Source organism: Pelecanus crispus, chromosome 5 (genome assembly GCF_030463565.1).
Source record: "Pelecanus crispus isolate bPelCri1 chromosome 5, bPelCri1.pri, whole genome shotgun sequence".
Classification (NCBI taxonomy): domain Eukaryota; kingdom Metazoa; phylum Chordata; class Aves; order Pelecaniformes; family Pelecanidae; genus Pelecanus; species Pelecanus crispus.
The window spans coordinates 62,442,469-62,461,546 of record NC_134647.1 but is presented as its reverse complement, the minus strand read 5'-3'; the positions used below and the strand labels follow the sequence as shown (position 1 = coordinate 62,461,546).

Below are 19,078 nucleotides of genomic sequence, written 5' to 3'. Positions count from 1 at the left end.
GGACAGGAACAGTAAAACCTCCTTGCACCAAGACTTACGAAGGGAGGGAAGAGGAGACTGAGGGTTGAAAGCAGGAGAGGGGACAATACAAGTTTCAGTGGAAGAAATTAGGCCACTTTTATATGGAGAAGGTCCACCTTGCTGTGGCTGTTGTATGCTCAGTCTGAAAGCTTTTGCCTGGGGATGGGAAGGTTGTACAGACATGTATCTCACAAGGCACAGGTGCAGCAACAGTATCAGGAAAAGATTTCTGGATATTGTTGGCGAGAAGCATAACAACAGGAGTTGTAGAATGCAGCTTTGCAGAGGCCAGATTGGTCCTTGAAAGGGAGAGGAAAGGTAGCACACAGCTGAATTGTCCCAGCCCGGAAGAGAATAAGAGCTTGGGAGATAAGCAAAAACTAGTAATTTATTAAGTATCCTAAGCAATGAGTAGCATAAGTAATGAGTAGTATCATTAACACAATGCACAGTGTCTCAGGATTATATCTTTCTTACAGGAGTATATGTTGCATCTGTTCAAGATGCTCTTTACCTTAAAATTGTTGGCAAGTAAGAATTTGAGTGAATTCATAGGGGTTTCTTTTGTTGGTTGGGTTTGTTAGTTTTTTTACATGAAAGACAGTAAGCTAAACAAATTGATCAAAAATGGAGTTTGAGAATGAACCGGATTTTTGTAACAAGTGATGCTACGTAGGAAAGATACCAGTTATTTTCTAAAGCTATTTCTAAAAGACATTCTTTTTGCCCTCGGCATGTATAACCTTTGACAGCCTAAGATCATCTTGGACTGCGTTCAGCTCTTGAGAGGAAGCAGGAATTGTGCCAGGGTGCTAACTCCAAGCTCCAGGCTGTCCCTCACCATCCATTTATGTATTGGCAGTATGTGCAAGTTGAAACTTCATGTGAAGTGTCTAAGTATCTAAATACTCTCTTCGACTGCTCCTAGATTCAGCCCCTATCTTTGGAAAAGACAGATGGGATCAACAAATGTGTTGCCATGACCAAGTCATGTGGCTCCCTATGTCCCCTAGAATTTGGCTAGGGTGCTGATATTTTCCAGTTGCTCTCTCTCTGTTGCATGCTGTCTCCTGTTTGGCATCTGCATGTATTAGGTTTTCTTCTCCACACACCAGTGTCTTTTCCCTGAAGCATGTTCATTGTACAAGTTAATGATTTAGTTTTCTCAAATACGTTTTTACAGCAACTGCCTTTGATCCATTTGGAAGTAGCCCTAAGCAAACTGGTCCAGACCTCCTGGGTTCCTTTCTTGGTTCATCAACTGTCCCTGGTGATCCTTTCCTTCAAGCAACAAGAAGTCCTTCACCAACTGTGCACAGCGATCCCTTTCACATGGGTAAGAAAGTGAGGCTGCTCTTGTGTATTTAAGTAAACATGAAATGCTGCTTTTAAATAGTGGTGGAGCTATTAAGTACAAACTGATGCTTACCATAAAATTACTCTAAACCACCAAAACCCCACAAACCAGGAAAGAGCTTTTTGTCTCTAGACTTAAAGCATATTCATAATTTGAAGTGTGGTAGGATGAGACTTTTTTTGCTCAAGTCTTATACTTAATTAATAAGCTGTTTGTATACATGAAAAAAGAGACCATGAAGAATGTCTGTCTGCATATTCCTGTGGTTATGAGGTCTCATTTGAACCAAACTACCATTAATTTAGCTAAATAGAGCATGGCATATTAAGCCTGCTAGAGAAAACACACGTCCTTTGGTGATTTTATTTACAGGCATCTGCTTTCTTTAGATTTGATAGTAATCCTGGCCAAATTCACAGTTGAATTTGACTCTTGTTTGAAGAGAAGGAATTTTTTTTTCTTTATTGGACTTTTTTTTTCTCTTACTTTGTTTGAAATGTCCCTTAGTTGTCCCCTTCTCCCCTTGTGCCAATATTTAATGTTGTAACCTTCTCTGAAACACATTCAGATATGAATTTGTTTGTGGCTGATCATCTAACAAATGTCCCTTGGGTGCAACAGTCTCGCTGGAAAGCCAAAATGACAAAGAAGGGAACTAGTGCGCCGCTGGCACTGCTTGCACCCTTGCTTTGCCAAACTCGGGTATTGGATATTAACTCTGTGAATAAGATGGTTGGGTCACACTTGGAGCTGGCTGCACTAATGAGAGGAATTTAAATGGTATCCCAGCATGATGAGGTATTAAATTACAGTGCTAGTGTCTACAGATAATGAACTGCTGGCAGGGTGAACTGCATAGATGTACAGGCTTTATTTGATACAGGGTTAAAGGAAGGACTCTGTGTGTGTTGTTTCTGGTTTACATCTGTGTGGGCTGTTTGGCTGTATTTGTTTTCTCCATCCTTGCACTTTGCATGTAGAATATTTCCTTGGGTTGAGATGTATTCAGAAACACTAAACCCCACGTGTTATTCTGGTGGTAAGGCTTTTATAAATAAGTACATAAAACCTCTGACCAAAACCACCATAGAATGAACACTGCAAATCTGCATCCTTCCCCACTTACCTCTGTGTAGTATGAGATCAGAAATAAACGTTAAATTTGTAATGCCCATTGTAGGGGAGAAGTTCACTTCTAATTAGCAAATGGTAGGTGGACACTTTTGCTCTACTAGTTTGAGATATTTATATGTAATCATTCTGCTTAGCTTCTAGCACACCAACGGTTTCCATACAACCAGATGTTTCCGGTGGTTGGGACTGGCCCAACAAACCAGGTATGTATCATAAAAATTCAGGATACTTAACAAAAAACCCTTAAGGAGCCCTGAGAGAGGAGAGGCAGATGGAAGATGCTACCAGTGACGGCAGAGAACAGGTTCCATCTTTCTGCTGCTTATAACTTTGACTAATACAACAAAACTTCAATCAGGATTTTAGTTAGTCTCATCTCAATGGCAGCAGGCATGCTACCTGTTGTCCTGGTCTCCCAGTCATCCAAGCAAGGATCTGGCTAGGGACTACCAAACTCTTTCTGTTCAAAAATCTGTGTTTCATTCCTCAAGAAACCAGGGCCTGAAACAGGACAGATGCTCAGTGAGGATGTGCATAGTTGTGTTTCATTCCAGTGTAGAGCCAAGAGAAGGACCTGGGAAGTGCTATGTGTTTTTGCCACTAAATAATAACCTGAGTCCTTCTAATCTTGGGATAGTATGTATGTCCTACCATAAGTTGCTTCCTGAAGGCTTCTAGTTCTTAAAATATATCCATTTGTCATAATTACTGTGTCACTGCAGACAGTCTAGGGAATGTTCTTGTTGCTGAGCCTAATTGTGAGTGGGTGTGCAAGTAGTCTGGGCCAACGCTGAGTTAAGACTGCTTAGGAACCTGACAATAGTACACTTAATTTTAACAGCAGTCTTCTAACATGTGACTGAGCACTGGGGAAAAGCTGCACTTATGTAAAATAGGGATAAAAACTGAGTTATTTTTTCTTTTTTTTTTTTCTTTTCTTTTTTTTCCCCTTTAAGGTGGCCTAGGTGTGGGAAGTAAGTCAGCTGCCACCAGTCCTACAGGATCCCTCCATAGCACTCCCACTCATCAGCCTAAACCCCAAACACTGGATCCATTTGCAGATCTGGGGACACTTGGAGCAAGTTTAGCAGGTTTGCATCCCTTATTTAAAAACCAAAGCAAAAAACAATTACCAGTTTGCTCTGTTTTAGAGAAAGAGGATGAACAGCCTGGTATGTGACAGAGAGCTCTATGGGTCCTCTCAGCCTGCCTGCATGCCAGTGTTGCTTTCAAGTTTTTTCCTCCTGCCTGATTCTGTGTACATTCTCACAAATCTGTCCTTTTTACTGATCCTCCATCAAAAAAAGTGCTAACAACTTGCTGGGACCTTGGTAGGTTATATGGATTGCAAAGTGTAACCTCTCTCTCATAAGTCTAAACAGTCTCTGGCTAAGGATGCTCTGTCTGTAACTCGGACTGGAGAACTGTTGCAACAGACCTTGGAGCAGTGCCTGGGAGGACACTTCGGCTCTTCAAAGCTACTGGGGTCCTTGAGGAGTTGTTTTCTTCTAGACTTGACTCATTTTTGTCCTTTGTGAGGAAACCTGTGGAACCTCGCTAATCTGCCTCTAATTTGCGGTACTATCTAAAGGTGGAGTCTGAACCCAGTTTCATTTGCACCTGGCTACAAAGAACTGTTTGCTTGACTGCTTAGACAAGCATTTTCTCCTTGTTTTATCTCAGAAAATGATCAGCAAACCCTCGATCCCAGCGTTAAAAAGGCAGTTCTGACAAATTATTTAAGTTTTCCTTAAAACCCAGCATGTCTGGCTTCTCTGACTCTGGTAAATAGATTTTTCTTCCCTTTGTCACTGCCCTCAGCTCTTTGCAAGCCATTGTGGTTTTATCTGATGTTTGTTTTCTCCTTTGCGTCAGTACCAGCATGGTTCTGGAATTAGGTTTCCCAGTTCCCTCTGCTGGATCACTAGCTGCTCTACAGGAGCAAAATAAAAAGTATGCCAAAACCCATGTCAGAGCCATAGAGGTGCTTTTAAAACATGTATTCTGTAGCAAAGTTATGGAGTTTAAAAACAAATGACTTGGCATCCACAGGATATTTAACCACATTTTTGTTGTTCATTACTAAGTTGAAAGCACTTGATCCAGTTTCCATGACATGTTTCGGAGCTCAAAGTTGAGCGTGGATGTTAGTCTCCAATAATAAAACATTAACACTGCGTACCTCCCACCACAAACTAAGCCAGAGAAGTATCCCCTAAAGTGACAAGGTGCTGAAACACAGAACTCTGTGGGATAGTATTACATCAGCATAGCATAAGGAGATACTAATTCAACATATGTCAACGTGATGTTGCCACCATAACACACAGCAGCTGTGGTTCCCAGTTAGCTGCACCAGTTAGCTGCACGTAGCTTTCCCTGCATTTCCACAATGAGCTGCTACTCCAGTTCCTGTGCAATCTTCAAAGGCAGGTGCTGTCTTTTAAGCAACTTACAGAGCAGTGACAGGAAAGTTGAAGGGCTTTGCCTGATGCTGCAGAAATAAGTTTGTGGCAGAGCTGAAAATAGAAGCCAGCTGCCTGGGGGACTTGGTTTAGGTTCCCTTTTCGGAAGGCAAGAGAGTATCCTGTTTGCTAATGCCCACCATCACTCCTTTCCCCCTACTCTGCAGGTGGCCCTTCGTTTGCCAGTAAACCGACCACGCCAACAGGCATGGGTGGAGGATTCCCCCCCTCACCGCAGAAACACTCTCCCCAGCCCATGGGCGGCAGTGGTTGGCAGCAAGGAGCTGGCTATGGCTGGCAGCAGGCACAACCCAAAGCCCAGCCAAGCATGCCTCATGCCTCTCCCCAGAACAAGCCCAATTACAACGTCAGTTTCTCAGCAATGCCGGGAGCACAAAATGAACGTGGAAAAGGACCAGCTAACATTGGTAAGCTTTTCAGAGTTCAGCATCCGAAAGGTTGGCTCCTTCTAATACTGCTTTAATGCTCAAACACCTTAACAGGTTAGGGTCTAAGCAAGTAAGTCATGCTCATAATCTGATGATATATCAAGTTCAACGCTAGTTGTCCTGTCCTTGACTCTAAAGCGTGCTAATATTTAGGAAATCCTGTATTCCAAATGGGCTTCAATAATAATAATTCAAAAGTAACATCAGCCTGTACCTCTTTTGTGAGAACCTGCACACTCATTGGCACTGGGAGATTGTTATAGTGATAAGTGTGGGGTGTGGCTTGGGTAGTAAAGCAATGTTAAATAAACCTGTATTGTGATAACAACTTCAAATCTTTTTGTTTTTTCAAGATTCAAAACCAAAAGTGTCTGCAGATTTCGAAGATTTGTTATCTGGTCAAGGTTTTAATGCTCACAAAGACAAGAAGGGCCCCAAAACAATAGCTGAGATGAGAAAAGAAGAAATGGCTAAGGAGATGGACCCTGAAAAACTAAAAGTAAGCAATATTCTTGTTTATGCTCTTACAATCATTCAACGTGTCTTTTGTTCTCATCATGCTGGAGGCTGCTTGAAACACTGCCCCTGAAAGGTGGAGGGGGCAGTAAGCCACCAGCCTTCCTGCATGTGAGAGGCAGCCGAGCAAATCTTTCAGATCATTTAGTGCCAGATGCTATCCTCCTGTTTTAGCACTTACTTTAGTGTGTAGCCTCCGCAGCGTTGCTGGGTCCTAAGGACCATGTGCTATCTCTCATGCTTGCTTTCCATAAAGTAGGTATCTAAACTGATAGCATCATAAACTGCTGTGCTCCCCATTCGCATGCAAGACAGCAATAAGCTAGTGTGACCAGAAAGACAGACATAAACTGCAGGTGTTGGAGAATATCTGGAAGAATCTCCACTATCTCATCAGAATGAGAGATACTGTTTAGAAAAAGTGGTAAGTTTGTAAAAACTCTGTTCTGAAACAGCTTCTTACAAATAAACCAGATAAAAGAGCAGTGACCATCTCTGCCAGTCCTTCTGCCAAACGAAGGTTTTGGTGAAATGAGGGATGTTGTCCCCATGATGAGATTGCCTTGGGGCAGAAAGTGAGAACTTCCTGCTCTTTGTTCATATAATAAATTCTCATGCCTTCCCTGGAGATGTGAACATCCTTTGGAACAGATTTAAAACTGCAAGGTTACATTTCTGTCCTAAACCAGACTGTGGCAAACAGTGGCTTGCTCAGTGTTACTGTCAGGGCTGCTGGTCTTCCACATCACTCCAGCCCTGATTAGCAGGCGCAGCTAATTGAACTAATCCTCTGTCTCATTAATCTTGACTGCTTTTGAATTCTCTCATCTCTCCTGAATAAACTGCCAAACTACAGATCTGTTATGAAGGGAAGGAAATTCAGTCCGTCCTGCTCTACATTTGAAATATGAAACCATGAATTATAATTACAGAAGGATACAGAACTGAGAGGAAAAGCCCAAGCAAAAGCCAAGCAAACGCCTAGAAAACAGAATGAGTGAATTTAAAAAAAAAAAAAAAATTAACCTTGTGGAAAGGTTTTAACCTTTGGAAAACGGGTGCCAGCAACCACGTTGGACATGGACATCAGCCACTCATAACCAAGCTGGACAGCTGTCAGGCCATCAAGTGGGCAATACTTTTCCCAATTCATAAACTATACAACTTCAGCAATTCATGTGGTACTACTTAATTTGTGCAGCATTTCCCCCCCAGCAAACTGAAGCACCCAGCTGATTCTTCCTTCCCAATACAATTCTCTTTGCTCTGATGCATTTTATGTCATTGAGTCACTTCAGTTCAGCCTGGAACTGTTAAATCTATTTATGCTTTTCATGTTTACTTCCCTTTCCTCCTCCCCTTCCCCAGACATTGGCTAAGATGGCAACCACTAAGGGAGGCTACATCATTTAGGAAAGTGGGCTACCTATTGTTTTATTTGACTGCTGGATTGCAGGTAGCAAATAGGCATATGGAGAGAATTGAGGCTTCTGACTTTAGAGCTTAAAAGGATTTGTACTGAAGCCAACCTTGAACATGAGTCTTTAGAAGACTTAACTAGACATGCACAGCAGAGTTCTAGTTGAGCTTACTTTAGGTATGCAATTAAGCTTGTTAAAGAGCCACACAGTTAAACATTTAATTTATCTTTTAACTATTCCATCTAATGATCATTCATAAGTGTTACCAACTCTGTATTTTTAGCAGGGATGTTGCTGAAGGTGTGTCTTGCCTTTCAAGCAGTGATATAAAAATTAATGACAAAGTAGAGACTGACAAATATTTTCCAAAGGTTTTATAAAGCTTGGGAAGAAATGTAAGATGCTCCTTGGAGTCATTGCTATTCAAATGAAGAAACTTTTTCCTACTGGAATATCTAATATAAGGCATAAATTGAGACTCACATTCTTCTCTGCAGGTCCTGGAATGGATTGAAGGGAAGGAGAGAAATATAAGAGCTCTGCTGTCTACAATGCATACAGTCTTATGGGCAGGGGAGACCAAGTGGAAACCTGTTAGTATGGCAGATCTTGTCACGCCAGAGCAAGTGAAGAAGGTCTACCGGCGGGCAGTGCTTGTTGTTCATCCTGACAAGGTAAGGTTTTCCTACTTTCATATTGTTCAGAAATTGTCATTGTTCTCTTAATTATAAAGTCTTGAATGTGATCGCTTAATTTATTGGTGCAAACAGCTTTGTAGAAGGTAGTAGTTCAAGATTTTTGCCACTTTCTGAAAGGTGAGAACTCTAACCACTCCCAGCCCCAAGACAGTGCTTGGTACATGCTGCTCCAAGCAACAGAGATCCACATCTTCAGCTTTTGTCACCCTCACTTTGACTCTAAGCCATACTAGTGGTAAACAATAGTCCAGAATATTGTGCCTGCTAAAGGAGACGAGGGTGTGATAAAGGCATATGAAAGGACAAGGGTCTTAAAATCAAACTTCTAAAATGGAAGAATTGTGTTATCTTATTATCCAGCTTGTGGTGTTGCTGCTTACAGTTGCCAACCAGAGTGCAATGACACCATCTGGGAATCCCTGTGGTGATGAGGCTTCCACTTCTAAGGAAATGGAAGCCCTTAGAGTTTCAGGGCAGTGGGCAAGGCTTGAGAAGGCTGCCCAGAGGTTTGCAGATATACTGCTTTTATCAAGGAACTGTCACGTGGCAGCTCTTTCCCTTCAGTGCAGGTAAAATGCGTCTTGCAAAGCCTAGGTTAAATTTTTTTGCCCTTGGGACTGCAGTGCTTTGAAATTCTTAAGCTGTAAACAAGGTAAGCAGCCCTCAACAGTAGCTTATTCTTGTCAAAGAATAAGGGAAAACCATTCATGGAAAGTGAACGATAACTGCTTGAGAATCTAGCTGCTCAAATGTGAACTTTTTGTAGTCTGATTTGGTAGATGTGATATCCCTCTTTCTGTTTTTATTCCAGGCCACTGGGCAGCCGTATGAACAATACGCAAAGATGATATTTATGGAGCTAAATGATGCTTGGTCAGAATTTGAAAACCAAGGACAAAAGCCCTTGTATTAGGTACTTTCTCAGTCTTCACTACAGACCTGTGCTAGTGCTTGTATAGTCTCTTGTCACAAATGTCACAGATCAACCAAACTCTGGCTGGAAATTCAGAAGTTTCAGAAAACTAAGAGCCTAATACTTATCATGAAGAACAAGAGAAAGGTTTCCTTATACTTGTATCAAGAATCCTGAGCTCAGAGGAACTCTAGCCACCTGGCTTGCCATATGAGAGCCACGGGGTTACAGTTTCTTCTAACTTTTATATTTTTCTTTGGATTCAAGTGGGGCGAAAGAGAACACATTCTGGGAAAAGGTGGAATTGTTCTGTCTCCAACACAGTGTAGCTGGTGAATTTCCTACTTTTTTTTTTTTGTGGTATGTGATATGGCAACATTTCAGTTGAGTTCAATAACTGGTGGTGAAGCCCAAACTTCGATGTACTTTCTTCCTAGGTTTGGATCAAACTTTATGAAATTTCAGTGCTCAGATGTGGTTTAGGCACACTTCTAACAGTCACTATTTGCTGCTTAATTGCTCATATAGTATAGTATGCCTGAATAGAGACAAAGCTGAATCCTGAGTTAGATCAGTGTGGCAGCTGACTGCTGCTTTATGCATTAATACTGTACTTCACCTCACAGTCCAGCAGTGAAACGTGCAGAAGAACTTCCTCAGCATTATGGAGCAAGTGTCTTTTAAAGCAGACAACAAGTAATTGATGTTAAACAGCATCTTGCTGGTTTGTTAAAGAGCAGTTCTGGGGGAATAGGGAATTAGGGGGAAGGGTGAATCCACATTTGTAGAAGTGAGGAATGAGCATGTACTGCATTTCCCATGAAGTTCTCATCAATAGCTTGAAACCATCAAACAAAAGAAATATCAACACATTAAAACTCTGCTGCAAAGTTTTAGACACTTCCCAGTCTATAGGTAACAGTTCCTCTCCTGAGGATTCAGAAGACTTTTTCCAGCCCACTTGTGTTGCCTCTATGCCTTTATCAGCTCCAGAGCACTTGGCAAAGGCTCTTGGCAGAATGCAACCTGTTGCAACTTCACTTTTCAGACCACGGTGTACAAGCTGTCATGTAGACATCTGTGGACCAGGTCTGATTTTTGAGGTAAATACAGTGGAAATTGATTATCTTAAAAAGTTTATATTGGACCAAAGCAATAATATCACAAGGAAATATCTCTGATGCTAAAGCTGAAGCATCTTTCCTAGTTAAAAAGCAAGTTACACTCTTCACCCCAGATTCTGGTGTTCTCCTTTTGTAGAATAACTAAAGCTAGCAGTTTATTTACCAATGTGTGGTATCTGTATTTGAGCTTTGAAAAGGCAGGTATATTCAGAAGACAGGCAGGAAATCGTTTGCATTTACTGCTTAAGGAACAAGTTGCCATCTGAAGCAAGTCTTTAAAGCTGGTGGTTTTTAAAGACAATCCACTTGTTGTTGCACTTAGGTTTTCAAGTGGCAAAACTTTTACTGCAAAGACAGTGTGTCAAAGTACATTGCTTTCTGTATAAAAGTCATCCTTTTGTTGTATTGGTCCATTATTTACTACCATTAATTGAAAATGTGAAACCAACACATAGGTCTCCTTTTATATAAAAGACCTTAAGATAATAGTAACAAACTGGATGTTATTTATTAATGTTTTGATCCAGTATGTGCTTGTCTTATTTAAAGAGATAACTGGAATGTGAATCATGTTCCTGTGATTTGTTGGTTTATTGTTTCTCATTCACATTTGTAGATATTGTGACCTATGCCTATATAATAAAAAGGATCTCATTACTATAATGTACTTTTTTAATAATGAAAACTACATTAGCTTTGTATCAAGTTTGTCATGGCACATAACTCTGGATACTCATTCATTCACAAAATACAAATCCATCATTAAACTTTATCTACCAAAAGAAACCCTACCCCACTTGAGCTTTGATTACTTCCATCCCTGATGTTTTTATGGATGCATGAAAGTATTAGGACGTATGTATATCAAAATAGTTAACAAAAAAATTTTTTTTCTTCTCATATCTGGTAGTGACAGAGGTTATCAATGTTCAGGTTTACTGTTTGACTAAATTATTGTAATTTTTGTAAATACAGTATATACTCAATGAAATTGTGACTGGTCTAAAACATTTGTATATACATTAAAAAGCTCAAATCAATATCTTCAGGTATCTTTTGTGCTTGTGGGGAAAAACCTCTACCTTCTTGCTTTAAACACAGTTCAGAGTAATTTTTCTGCAAATGCTGGGTAAACAACAACGAATCCATGTATGTTAAATGGAAACTTCTTTTGTCTACAATGTCTTATATGTATGCGTAACACCTCTCTTGCTCTAGTGCAGGGTTGGGTGGGACCTGTGTGGTACACGTAAAGGTAACCATAAATTATTTGCTCTAGAGAAAAATACTTTTTTTTTTTTCCTAGAGCTTTTCTTTCCTCAAAAGCAAACAAGCTACATGAAGAAGCCAGTTCCCATTGCTGCAAGCAGGTTATAAGAACAGTAAGGGCTTAATTTAGACAACGCTTGCAATGGGAAAGGATGCAGCCTTTTGTACTTAAGAGAAAAATCCTTCAACCCAGCTGAAACAGAAGATGGTAACTTAACTTGCTTCTACCTTTTGAATGTTTAGACAAGTTAAGTCAGGTATGTATATATATTTATTGTAGGTACAAAGCCATTTACATTACATCTTGGTACAGCTGCTGCTAAGCTTGTATTAAAACCCCTAGGGTTTTTTTGCTTGTTGATGACAGCCAAAGGATTTACAGTATGGGAGGGTACAGTGAAAGGATCTCCATATCATTTTCTGTTTGCATGCCTCAAAATAAGCCCAGACATAAGCTCACCAATCGTCACCAGACCACAAGATTAACATCATACACCAGCTCACGCGATACGGGTGCTGTGCCTCGGCCAGTATCAATATTGCCTCTTAAAGTGGTCGCTAGTGCCATGCAGTAATTCACAGTTGGCATTACAGGTGGTTTTCCCAAATTAAGACATTTTAGAAACGATTTGTCACTTCCTGTTGTTATGCTACTACACTTCAGAGGCCCAGAGCCAAGCAAGTAAGCAAATGCAGCATCTAATAAAATTGTCACTTGAAGCATTTAGCTACTTAAGCCTACTGTTTTAATTAGGCAGCCTTCTTGGCTCTGAACTATTTAAAATTAATGATGAATGTGGGGAAAAAATCTGTATCGGAGAAAATATGAAACGAGAAGAAGATCTGAGAGGCAGAGATGGGAGATACCTAAAGAAAACCTCCCTCAGAAGGTGTATCCAAAGGGTTGTGCAAAATCTCCCTCAGAAAGGCTGTTCTTAGGTCAAAAATGGGGTCTCAAAAATCTAAGGCTTGAAAAATACTGCTCTAAAAAAAAAAAAAGAGGTATCTTTCTTGGTGTGGATTAGCAGAAGCACAGGGCCCTGTCAAGGGGGGACGATCCACATCCTGAGAAGGCACCCTATGAAACAAGCAGGCAGCTGGGCCTGTTTTTTGGGGTGAAAACAGGGGTTTTAAGGAGCAGGCTGCAAAATGGCAGCGACTGCTGGGTGGGGGCCGTTTAAAACTGTGTTTGTGTATTTAAACCCTGCCTGTGGGCACAAATATACATCTATTCACATACGCCTTACATATACACGTATGTTTGTGTGTATAGACATTAAACACCCGCCCCAAGGCCTGGCTGGAGGAGGCAGCGAGACACCGCCCCGTAACCATGGCGACGCCGGCGCCTTAAAGCGCGCATCGCTCCCTTTCCCCAGCGAGGGCGGGGCGGTTCGGGAATCGCCTCCTGGCGACGCTGGCCCTTTAAGGCGGCCGCTCACGTGGTGCAGGAGGAGGCGGGGTAAAGCGGCCGGTAGGCGGAAGTCGCCCGCCGCCACCTCAGCTGGGCGTCGTACACAGCCCTGAACATGGCGGGCATCAAAGGTACCGAGAGCTCCCAGGCCCGCGGGCGGGAAGCGGCTCGGAGCTGCCGTCCGGCAGCTCCGAGCCGCTTCCCGCCCGCGGGCCGGGGTCCTCCCTCAGAGGGAGCAGAGCGACCGGGTTGCGCTTCCCCTTCCCAGGCATCGCCTCAGCGGGAGGGCGGGCGGGCGTCGTGGGGAGGGGTAACCGGTAACCGGTGAGGCGGTTCCCGCCTCACCGTCTGCCTTCTGCCGTTGCAGCTCTCGTGGCGCTGTCCTTCAGCGGAGCCATCGGGCTGACGTTCCTCATGCTGGGCTGCGCCCTGGAATACTACGGGTGAGCGGGCCGGCTTCGTTCCCAAAACTTCCCCTGCTTTCTGGCTGTTAATTGAGGTGTTAATCTCATCTAATTGAGCTGTTTGGCTCTGTCTTCCAGCAGTCACCTGTTTTCTGGCTCTTGACGTATGGCAGTTTGTTGTGATTAAATACCACCTCCTTAGCCAGTATTTGCATTTCCATTAAAAAAAAAAAAAAAGTGCAACCAGCTCTGTACTTCCTCAGGAAAAGCGGTGCCATCTTGCTAAGCAGTCATTTTTATCCTCGCACAATTTTTTCCCTTACTTCCTGTTTCTTTAAAACAACCCTCCTACCACAGGACTCCAACTGAGATGGCTATTACACTTCAAAATCCAGGTGAAGCTAATGAGAGCACTCACAAAGAGATGAGCATGCAAGGGTGTGCCTTCACAATCAACTTGTTTATACTCCAGGATCCCTCTAATTTGGGAAAGCTTTTGGTTCCCGTCCTGCTTGCATGCATTTCCTGTTCCCTGTGCGGTGACTGTTGTTTTTGTGAGACGGTGGTGTGAGTTAAATCAGCAAGGTGATGCAAATCTAAATAAATTAAGGCTTAGTCTTGTGAAAGAGTGGATCCTGCTATACATGAGGCTGTATGAGTGCTTGTGCCAGTATGCAGGGAAAATGAGGTAGGACTGCCCCTTCGGGTGAAAGCTTGTGGTTAAATCATGTAACCCACTTTTCAAACCCTAAAGTAGGATTACAGCTATTGCAATTATTTTTTCTAAACAGAAGATACTTTTTTATTGAACCATCCATCTAAACTGATTGTGTTTTTCCTTTTTTCCCCCTCCGCAGTGTATACTGGCCTCTGTTTGTCTTAATATTTTACTTCATCTGCCCCATTCCCCACTTCATTGCAAAAAGAGTAAGCGATGACAGTGATGCAGCCAGCAGTGCCTGCAGGGAATTGGCATATTTCTTCACAACTGGAATTGTTGTTTCTGCCTTTGGATTTCCTATAATCCTTGCACGGGTGGAAGCGGTAAGTTCTGCTTGCTAATTTTTATTGTAAGACATGAGTTACTGAGTATAATCTTTTAAGTGCACTGTTGCCGCTTGCGAATCCTGTCTTTAATTTCATTATTATGATGTTTCTAGATTCTGATGAAAATAACCACTCTGCTGAAATTTTGTCTGTCAGTGCTGCTTTTTGACCTGAACAAAGGACTTGCATGACTGAAAAGTTTTTAGCTGTTTTTTTTCCCAGATTTGTTTTGGTCCAATACAAGATACTATCTTCTCCTACATCTCATGCCTCTCTGTCTCATTAACTTTTGTGCTGCTTCTTGCACCACCTGCCCTATTTTTATCTCAGATTGTCTGCTTTCTCCATTTAGGATGCTGAAAACTTGGTGACTGGAGTGTATTATCAGTTAAAAGATAAAAGGCCAAACTTCCAGAGCTGTCCTTCTGGTTTTCAGAGCATTTCCCAAGCTCATGCTTTGTCCCCTCAAAATCTGAGGAAATTCTGCTAGCTTCTTTTTTCTTTGCTTTCTGAACTGCCCTTCAGCGGTGAGATTTTGTCACATTTGTTTTGCAAGGCAAAGAACTCTTTTGTCCCATCTCTCAAACAACCCAATGCCGTTTGTATGTGTTGTGTTGTTTTTCCCCTTCGGTCTTTTAGTTTTGCTTAAAACTTGTGTGCTTAGTTTTAATTTATTTGTAATGCACAATTTCCCTGACGCTGCATTTTTGTTTTTAAGTTTTGGACCTGACAGTAGGCAGAACCAAAAGTGACCACGAGGGGGAACTCTAACTCATAGCTATATCTTTTAAGAGTAAATGTCGCTTATTTGGGTAAACTTAGTCGGGCGGATCGTTAAAGCAAGCTATTTACCTTTAAGACCACGTACTGTTTTCCATGCTTGTTACTGGCTTTTATTTGAAAGGCGATCTTTTGTTTTGTTGCGTAGCAATTAAAGGAGAGCATTAGTTTCACCAGATTTTTCTATGACTTGGGTATGTTTTAGTGATTAGTATAGCAAGGTAATTATTTTGTTCTAAAACATAGCATTATTAGCCTGTCTGTTTAAGTGTTGTATTAGTAATGTGAATGGTTGCTAATTGAATAATTAGTCACATAAATTGAATTATTGATTGTTTGTCTTTTTTCTTTGTGCTTTTAGCACCTTTCTGTAGTATTTCATTTAGTTTATCTAATGCATATAAATAACTGGCCTGAACCTATCTTATAAGAACTGCTTTGATTGTTTCATTTCCTTGCATTTCAGATCAAATGGGGAGCCTGTGGTCTGGTGCTGGCTGGCAATGCAGTCATTTTCCTTACTATTTTAGGCTTTTTTCTTGTGTTTGGTAGAGGAGATGACTTTAGCTGGGAACAGTGGTAGGACATCGCTCTGATGCTGGTAATATTTTACAGCATGTATCACCATATGTATACTCTGTGTGTGTATATGTGTATATATTATAACATATGTGTGTGCACACTGAGATGTATGTATGTGCATATGCATGTACTTTTACATTATTGGATCATAACATGCTTTTTTAAAATGCATTTCAGCCAAAGGGAGAAGGCCCTTGTGACAGCTGTCTTAATGTATTCAGTAAAAGCTGGAATCACTGTTGCAAATTTGTCCCCAAATAAGTTTACAAAACTGGCCTGGTTTTGGCTCTTTAACTAATTTTTTCCCTATATATGCATTAACTTTTGTTTTAATCACAGTAGTATCGCTGATACATGTGATATTGGTCAGCATGCACGTACGTTTTTTTTAACCATGTAATCAAAATAGGTCAATATAAAGATTATCCTACTTGGTATTGTTCAACTTCATCGATATTTCTCCTTTGATTTGGGATGAACGAGTACTTGCTTTTCATTTAAGTAACTGTAATTTTAGTGTTTTTTCTTGATAACATAAAAACAACTGTCTAATGAAAGAAAAAGAAAATAACACCAGTTAACAATCCTTTCTTCCACTTATGGTGTTCATTTAAAAAATAATTCCCCCACCCCAAGATACTCAGGCTTTGTCCCCATTCAACTTAACAACTGTGGATGTATTTTGGGAATAATATACTTTAATGCCTCTTTAATGCTTAGAGCTGACATTACTTCTCTTATGAAGGTTCACAAAACAAGAAACTATGCTCAGGACACTTACAATCACAATGTAGTATACAACTCTGTATTCTTATGTGTGAAATGCCTGAATTGTAAAGAAGTGAGTGTTCTGCTGGGTAGGATTTGTTATCTCCTCAGTTCTCATTGCTCTTATAACATACTTATTCAACAACTATTTTCTTGTCTGTAAGAAGAGATTGTTATATTAAAACACTATATTTTTAAATGGCATTATCCTAGTAAACATTTACATAATCGCACTTATAAAAGTAAACTTTATTACTGTTTTGACTTGCCGAATCCTGCAAATTGTGGAGGCATGTAGTTTTGTAAAAATGCATTCTTATACAACCCTAACTCTAGAAGACATTTCAGTAATCTGCAAAGGGGTAAAGGAAGAGACGTCTTAGTTTATTCTTTCGTAGAAAAATGGACATAGAGATTTCTGCTCTGTGAAGTAAGAAGCTGAATTCCTGCATAGGGTATGTTGTACTATTGCAAGTTCTTTAGACTAGCAGATTGGAAATGAGTATTTTTTTATTGTTGTGTGAGTTAGTTCACAGCTGTCAGCTATCACCCTGTATAGCTCTGAGGGACGTTGTATAAGGAGGTAATAGAATCTACCCTACAAGATGTGGCACCTTCACCAACACAGTGCGTTTTGCCCCCTAAGTTGTATGGAACTACTAATGCTGCTCTCCAAACTCTCTCAATACTCATGTACTGCAAAATGGTGTCCTGTGCATTGCTGTGCAGAGCAAAAGTCCACAAATTAATGAATGTTACATGAGTGCTCTGATACTGGGTCTTTTGTTCTTGCTCAATGCCCTAGAAGAAGGGTAGAGAAATCATTCTGTGGTCCAAGTAATGTAATATCCCTTACGTAGGAATGGAATATCATGTCTCAGGAAGGTTAATCACATGTTTTAAACTTCAGATGTGTGTAAGGTGAACAGTTCAGTGCTGAGGAATGCTGAGTAGCTGTATTTTATACTGAAGTGTGTCTAGGCTGTCATTCTTGCAAAAGAAGAATTAACATTAAATGACAGATTTTTTCTGGATGCTCATGCTTCATCAAAGACATAGCAGGAGTATACTTGTAAAGATGCTGTGCATAAACAATTTCTCTTACAGTGCCATCTTCCTGACTTAGTGAAATCTGTTGGACCCTACTGATTTGTAAAGTACTACTGGGGAAATTATTTGTTCTAATTATGAGGCAGGTTGTTTAGTCCATGTGTAAGTCCTGCTTTGATTTTTGAAGAAGTTGCTTTTTTTCCTATACCATGGCGCTTTTCATTCAAATTGGTGAAGTAAAACAGCAAAAATAATACACAATTTCAGTGCCTGATGCTGTAAACAATTTTATTTTAACTCTTGTTAAAGTACTCGTATACTTGCAGGATTAGGTTCTTGAGTAGTGTTACTCCTTAGAATTTATATACTGAAGGCTGCAATAGAAGTCTACAAAACTACTCAATTACTGATGAAATTTTACTTTCAAGACAGTGGCATGAAAAACAGCTGGGATTAATTTTTCTTTAAATTAGAGAATCATTACTTGTAGAATCTGTTCTAGATCTGTTGGTAAATAGTGTGCTTGTGGCAGATTGGGATATGGGCAGTAAACATATGACAATCTAAAATGAAAAGGAGGACTAGAAAGTACAGTCTTGAAGAGAGGTTGTTTCTTTGACAAATTATTTTGTTGTACTGTATATTACTTGATATTACTGTGGTTGGTGGGTACCTTGTGAAATGGCAGGTAAATGTTGAACGGAGAAAGTCAATGCTTTTTTTTTTTTTCTCCTTTTGAAGCAACTACATGCACTAATCCTTAATGTGAATGTCATGCAGTTTTCACCATGGACTTTTATTTTAAAATGTTTAACTTCAAAAATTGTGTTGAACAGTTTTTAAATTGTGGAAATCTTCCTTGACCTCTTTAAAAGTAAATTTGCTTGAATGAGTCTTCGATATCAAGTAGGGTAAAAAAAGTTTTCAGTGCTTTTCTTATCAAGAGCTTCACTCATTCACACAAACCTGGTGCTTTGATGGCCAGTACTGGGCATACTGTCACTATCTACCAGTAGCAATTCACTGTGGTTTCTCTGAAATTGTTTTCCTATATGGAAGTGAATACTATGTATCCAAAGTGCCTTAATTTCAATACTGTGCTGATTTTTGTGAATGCATATACATGGCAATATCGCTATGTTTCATAATCAGGAGAAGATCTGTTACTGCATTTTATAAAGCTTCCTTGTCAACTAATCATGTTTTCTGTAATTTGGAATGCAGTGCAGCTTTTGTAACTTTTGTAAACACTATTTTTATTTTCTGTGATTGCCAGGTTCTTGAGAGGATGAAGTATTAAAACATGGAAATTAAAACATATTCTACTTTTCTTTTTGAATTGTCTAATAAAACTGACTTTTTGAATTGTCTAATAAACATATCTGATGCTTAAGTATTTGTCTGTCTTAAATTTCAAGAGGTGACAACAGACTCTTGTGTGAGAGGAAAGACAAGAGAACATATCCAGTGGTGCTTTCATAATGGTATTGTAGCTGTCAGGCACGGCCTCAGTAGGAGGTTAATGAGCAGTTCAAGTGTCTCTTGTACTGCTATTGATATTTCTTAATTGCTTTGTAGTGAAATGGGGTCTTCAAGTGGATTCTTAGTATTGGGACCCTTGGGGACTATTTTGCAAGGTGTTCTTTGTACGAGAGCTCCTTCGCAT

At 40.4% G+C, this 19,078-nt stretch overlaps 2 protein-coding genes across 3 annotated transcripts in view; both read left to right on the top strand.

The window, feature by feature from the left end:
* Positions 1-9,205, top strand: part of DNAJC6 (DnaJ heat shock protein family (Hsp40) member C6) — a 37,515-nt gene extending 28,310 nt beyond the window's left edge. The window contains exons 14-20 of the mRNA XM_075710705.1: positions 1,205-1,339; positions 2,647-2,715; positions 3,469-3,594; positions 5,145-5,405; positions 5,780-5,925; positions 7,861-8,037; positions 8,873-9,205. Of these exons, the coding sequence (XP_075566820.1) occupies positions 1,205-1,339; positions 2,647-2,715; positions 3,469-3,594; positions 5,145-5,405; positions 5,780-5,925; positions 7,861-8,037; positions 8,873-8,974 (1,016 nt within the window). The 3' untranslated portion in view covers positions 8,975-9,205. The remainder of the gene's footprint in view (positions 1-1,204; positions 1,340-2,646; positions 2,716-3,468; positions 3,595-5,144; positions 5,406-5,779; positions 5,926-7,860; positions 8,038-8,872) is intronic.
* A 3,667-nt stretch (positions 9,206-12,872) lies between these two features.
* LEPROT (leptin receptor overlapping transcript) lies at positions 12,873-18,776 on the top strand. Of its 2 annotated transcripts, none has more exons than XM_075711115.1 (4): positions 12,873-12,912; positions 13,149-13,224; positions 14,043-14,229; positions 18,689-18,776. In XM_075711115.1, the coding sequence occupies exons 1-4, from the start codon at positions 12,897-12,899 to the stop codon at positions 18,710-18,712; spliced, it is 303 nt and encodes a 100-aa protein (XP_075567230.1). In that variant the 5' UTR covers positions 12,873-12,896; the 3' UTR covers positions 18,713-18,776. The 2 variants fall into 2 exon arrangements, with proteins under 2 accessions (XP_075567230.1, XP_075567229.1); XM_075711114.1 differs by lacking the exon at positions 18,689-18,776 and adding an exon at positions 15,479-16,134.
* The last annotated feature ends 302 nt before the right edge of the window (positions 18,777-19,078 follow it).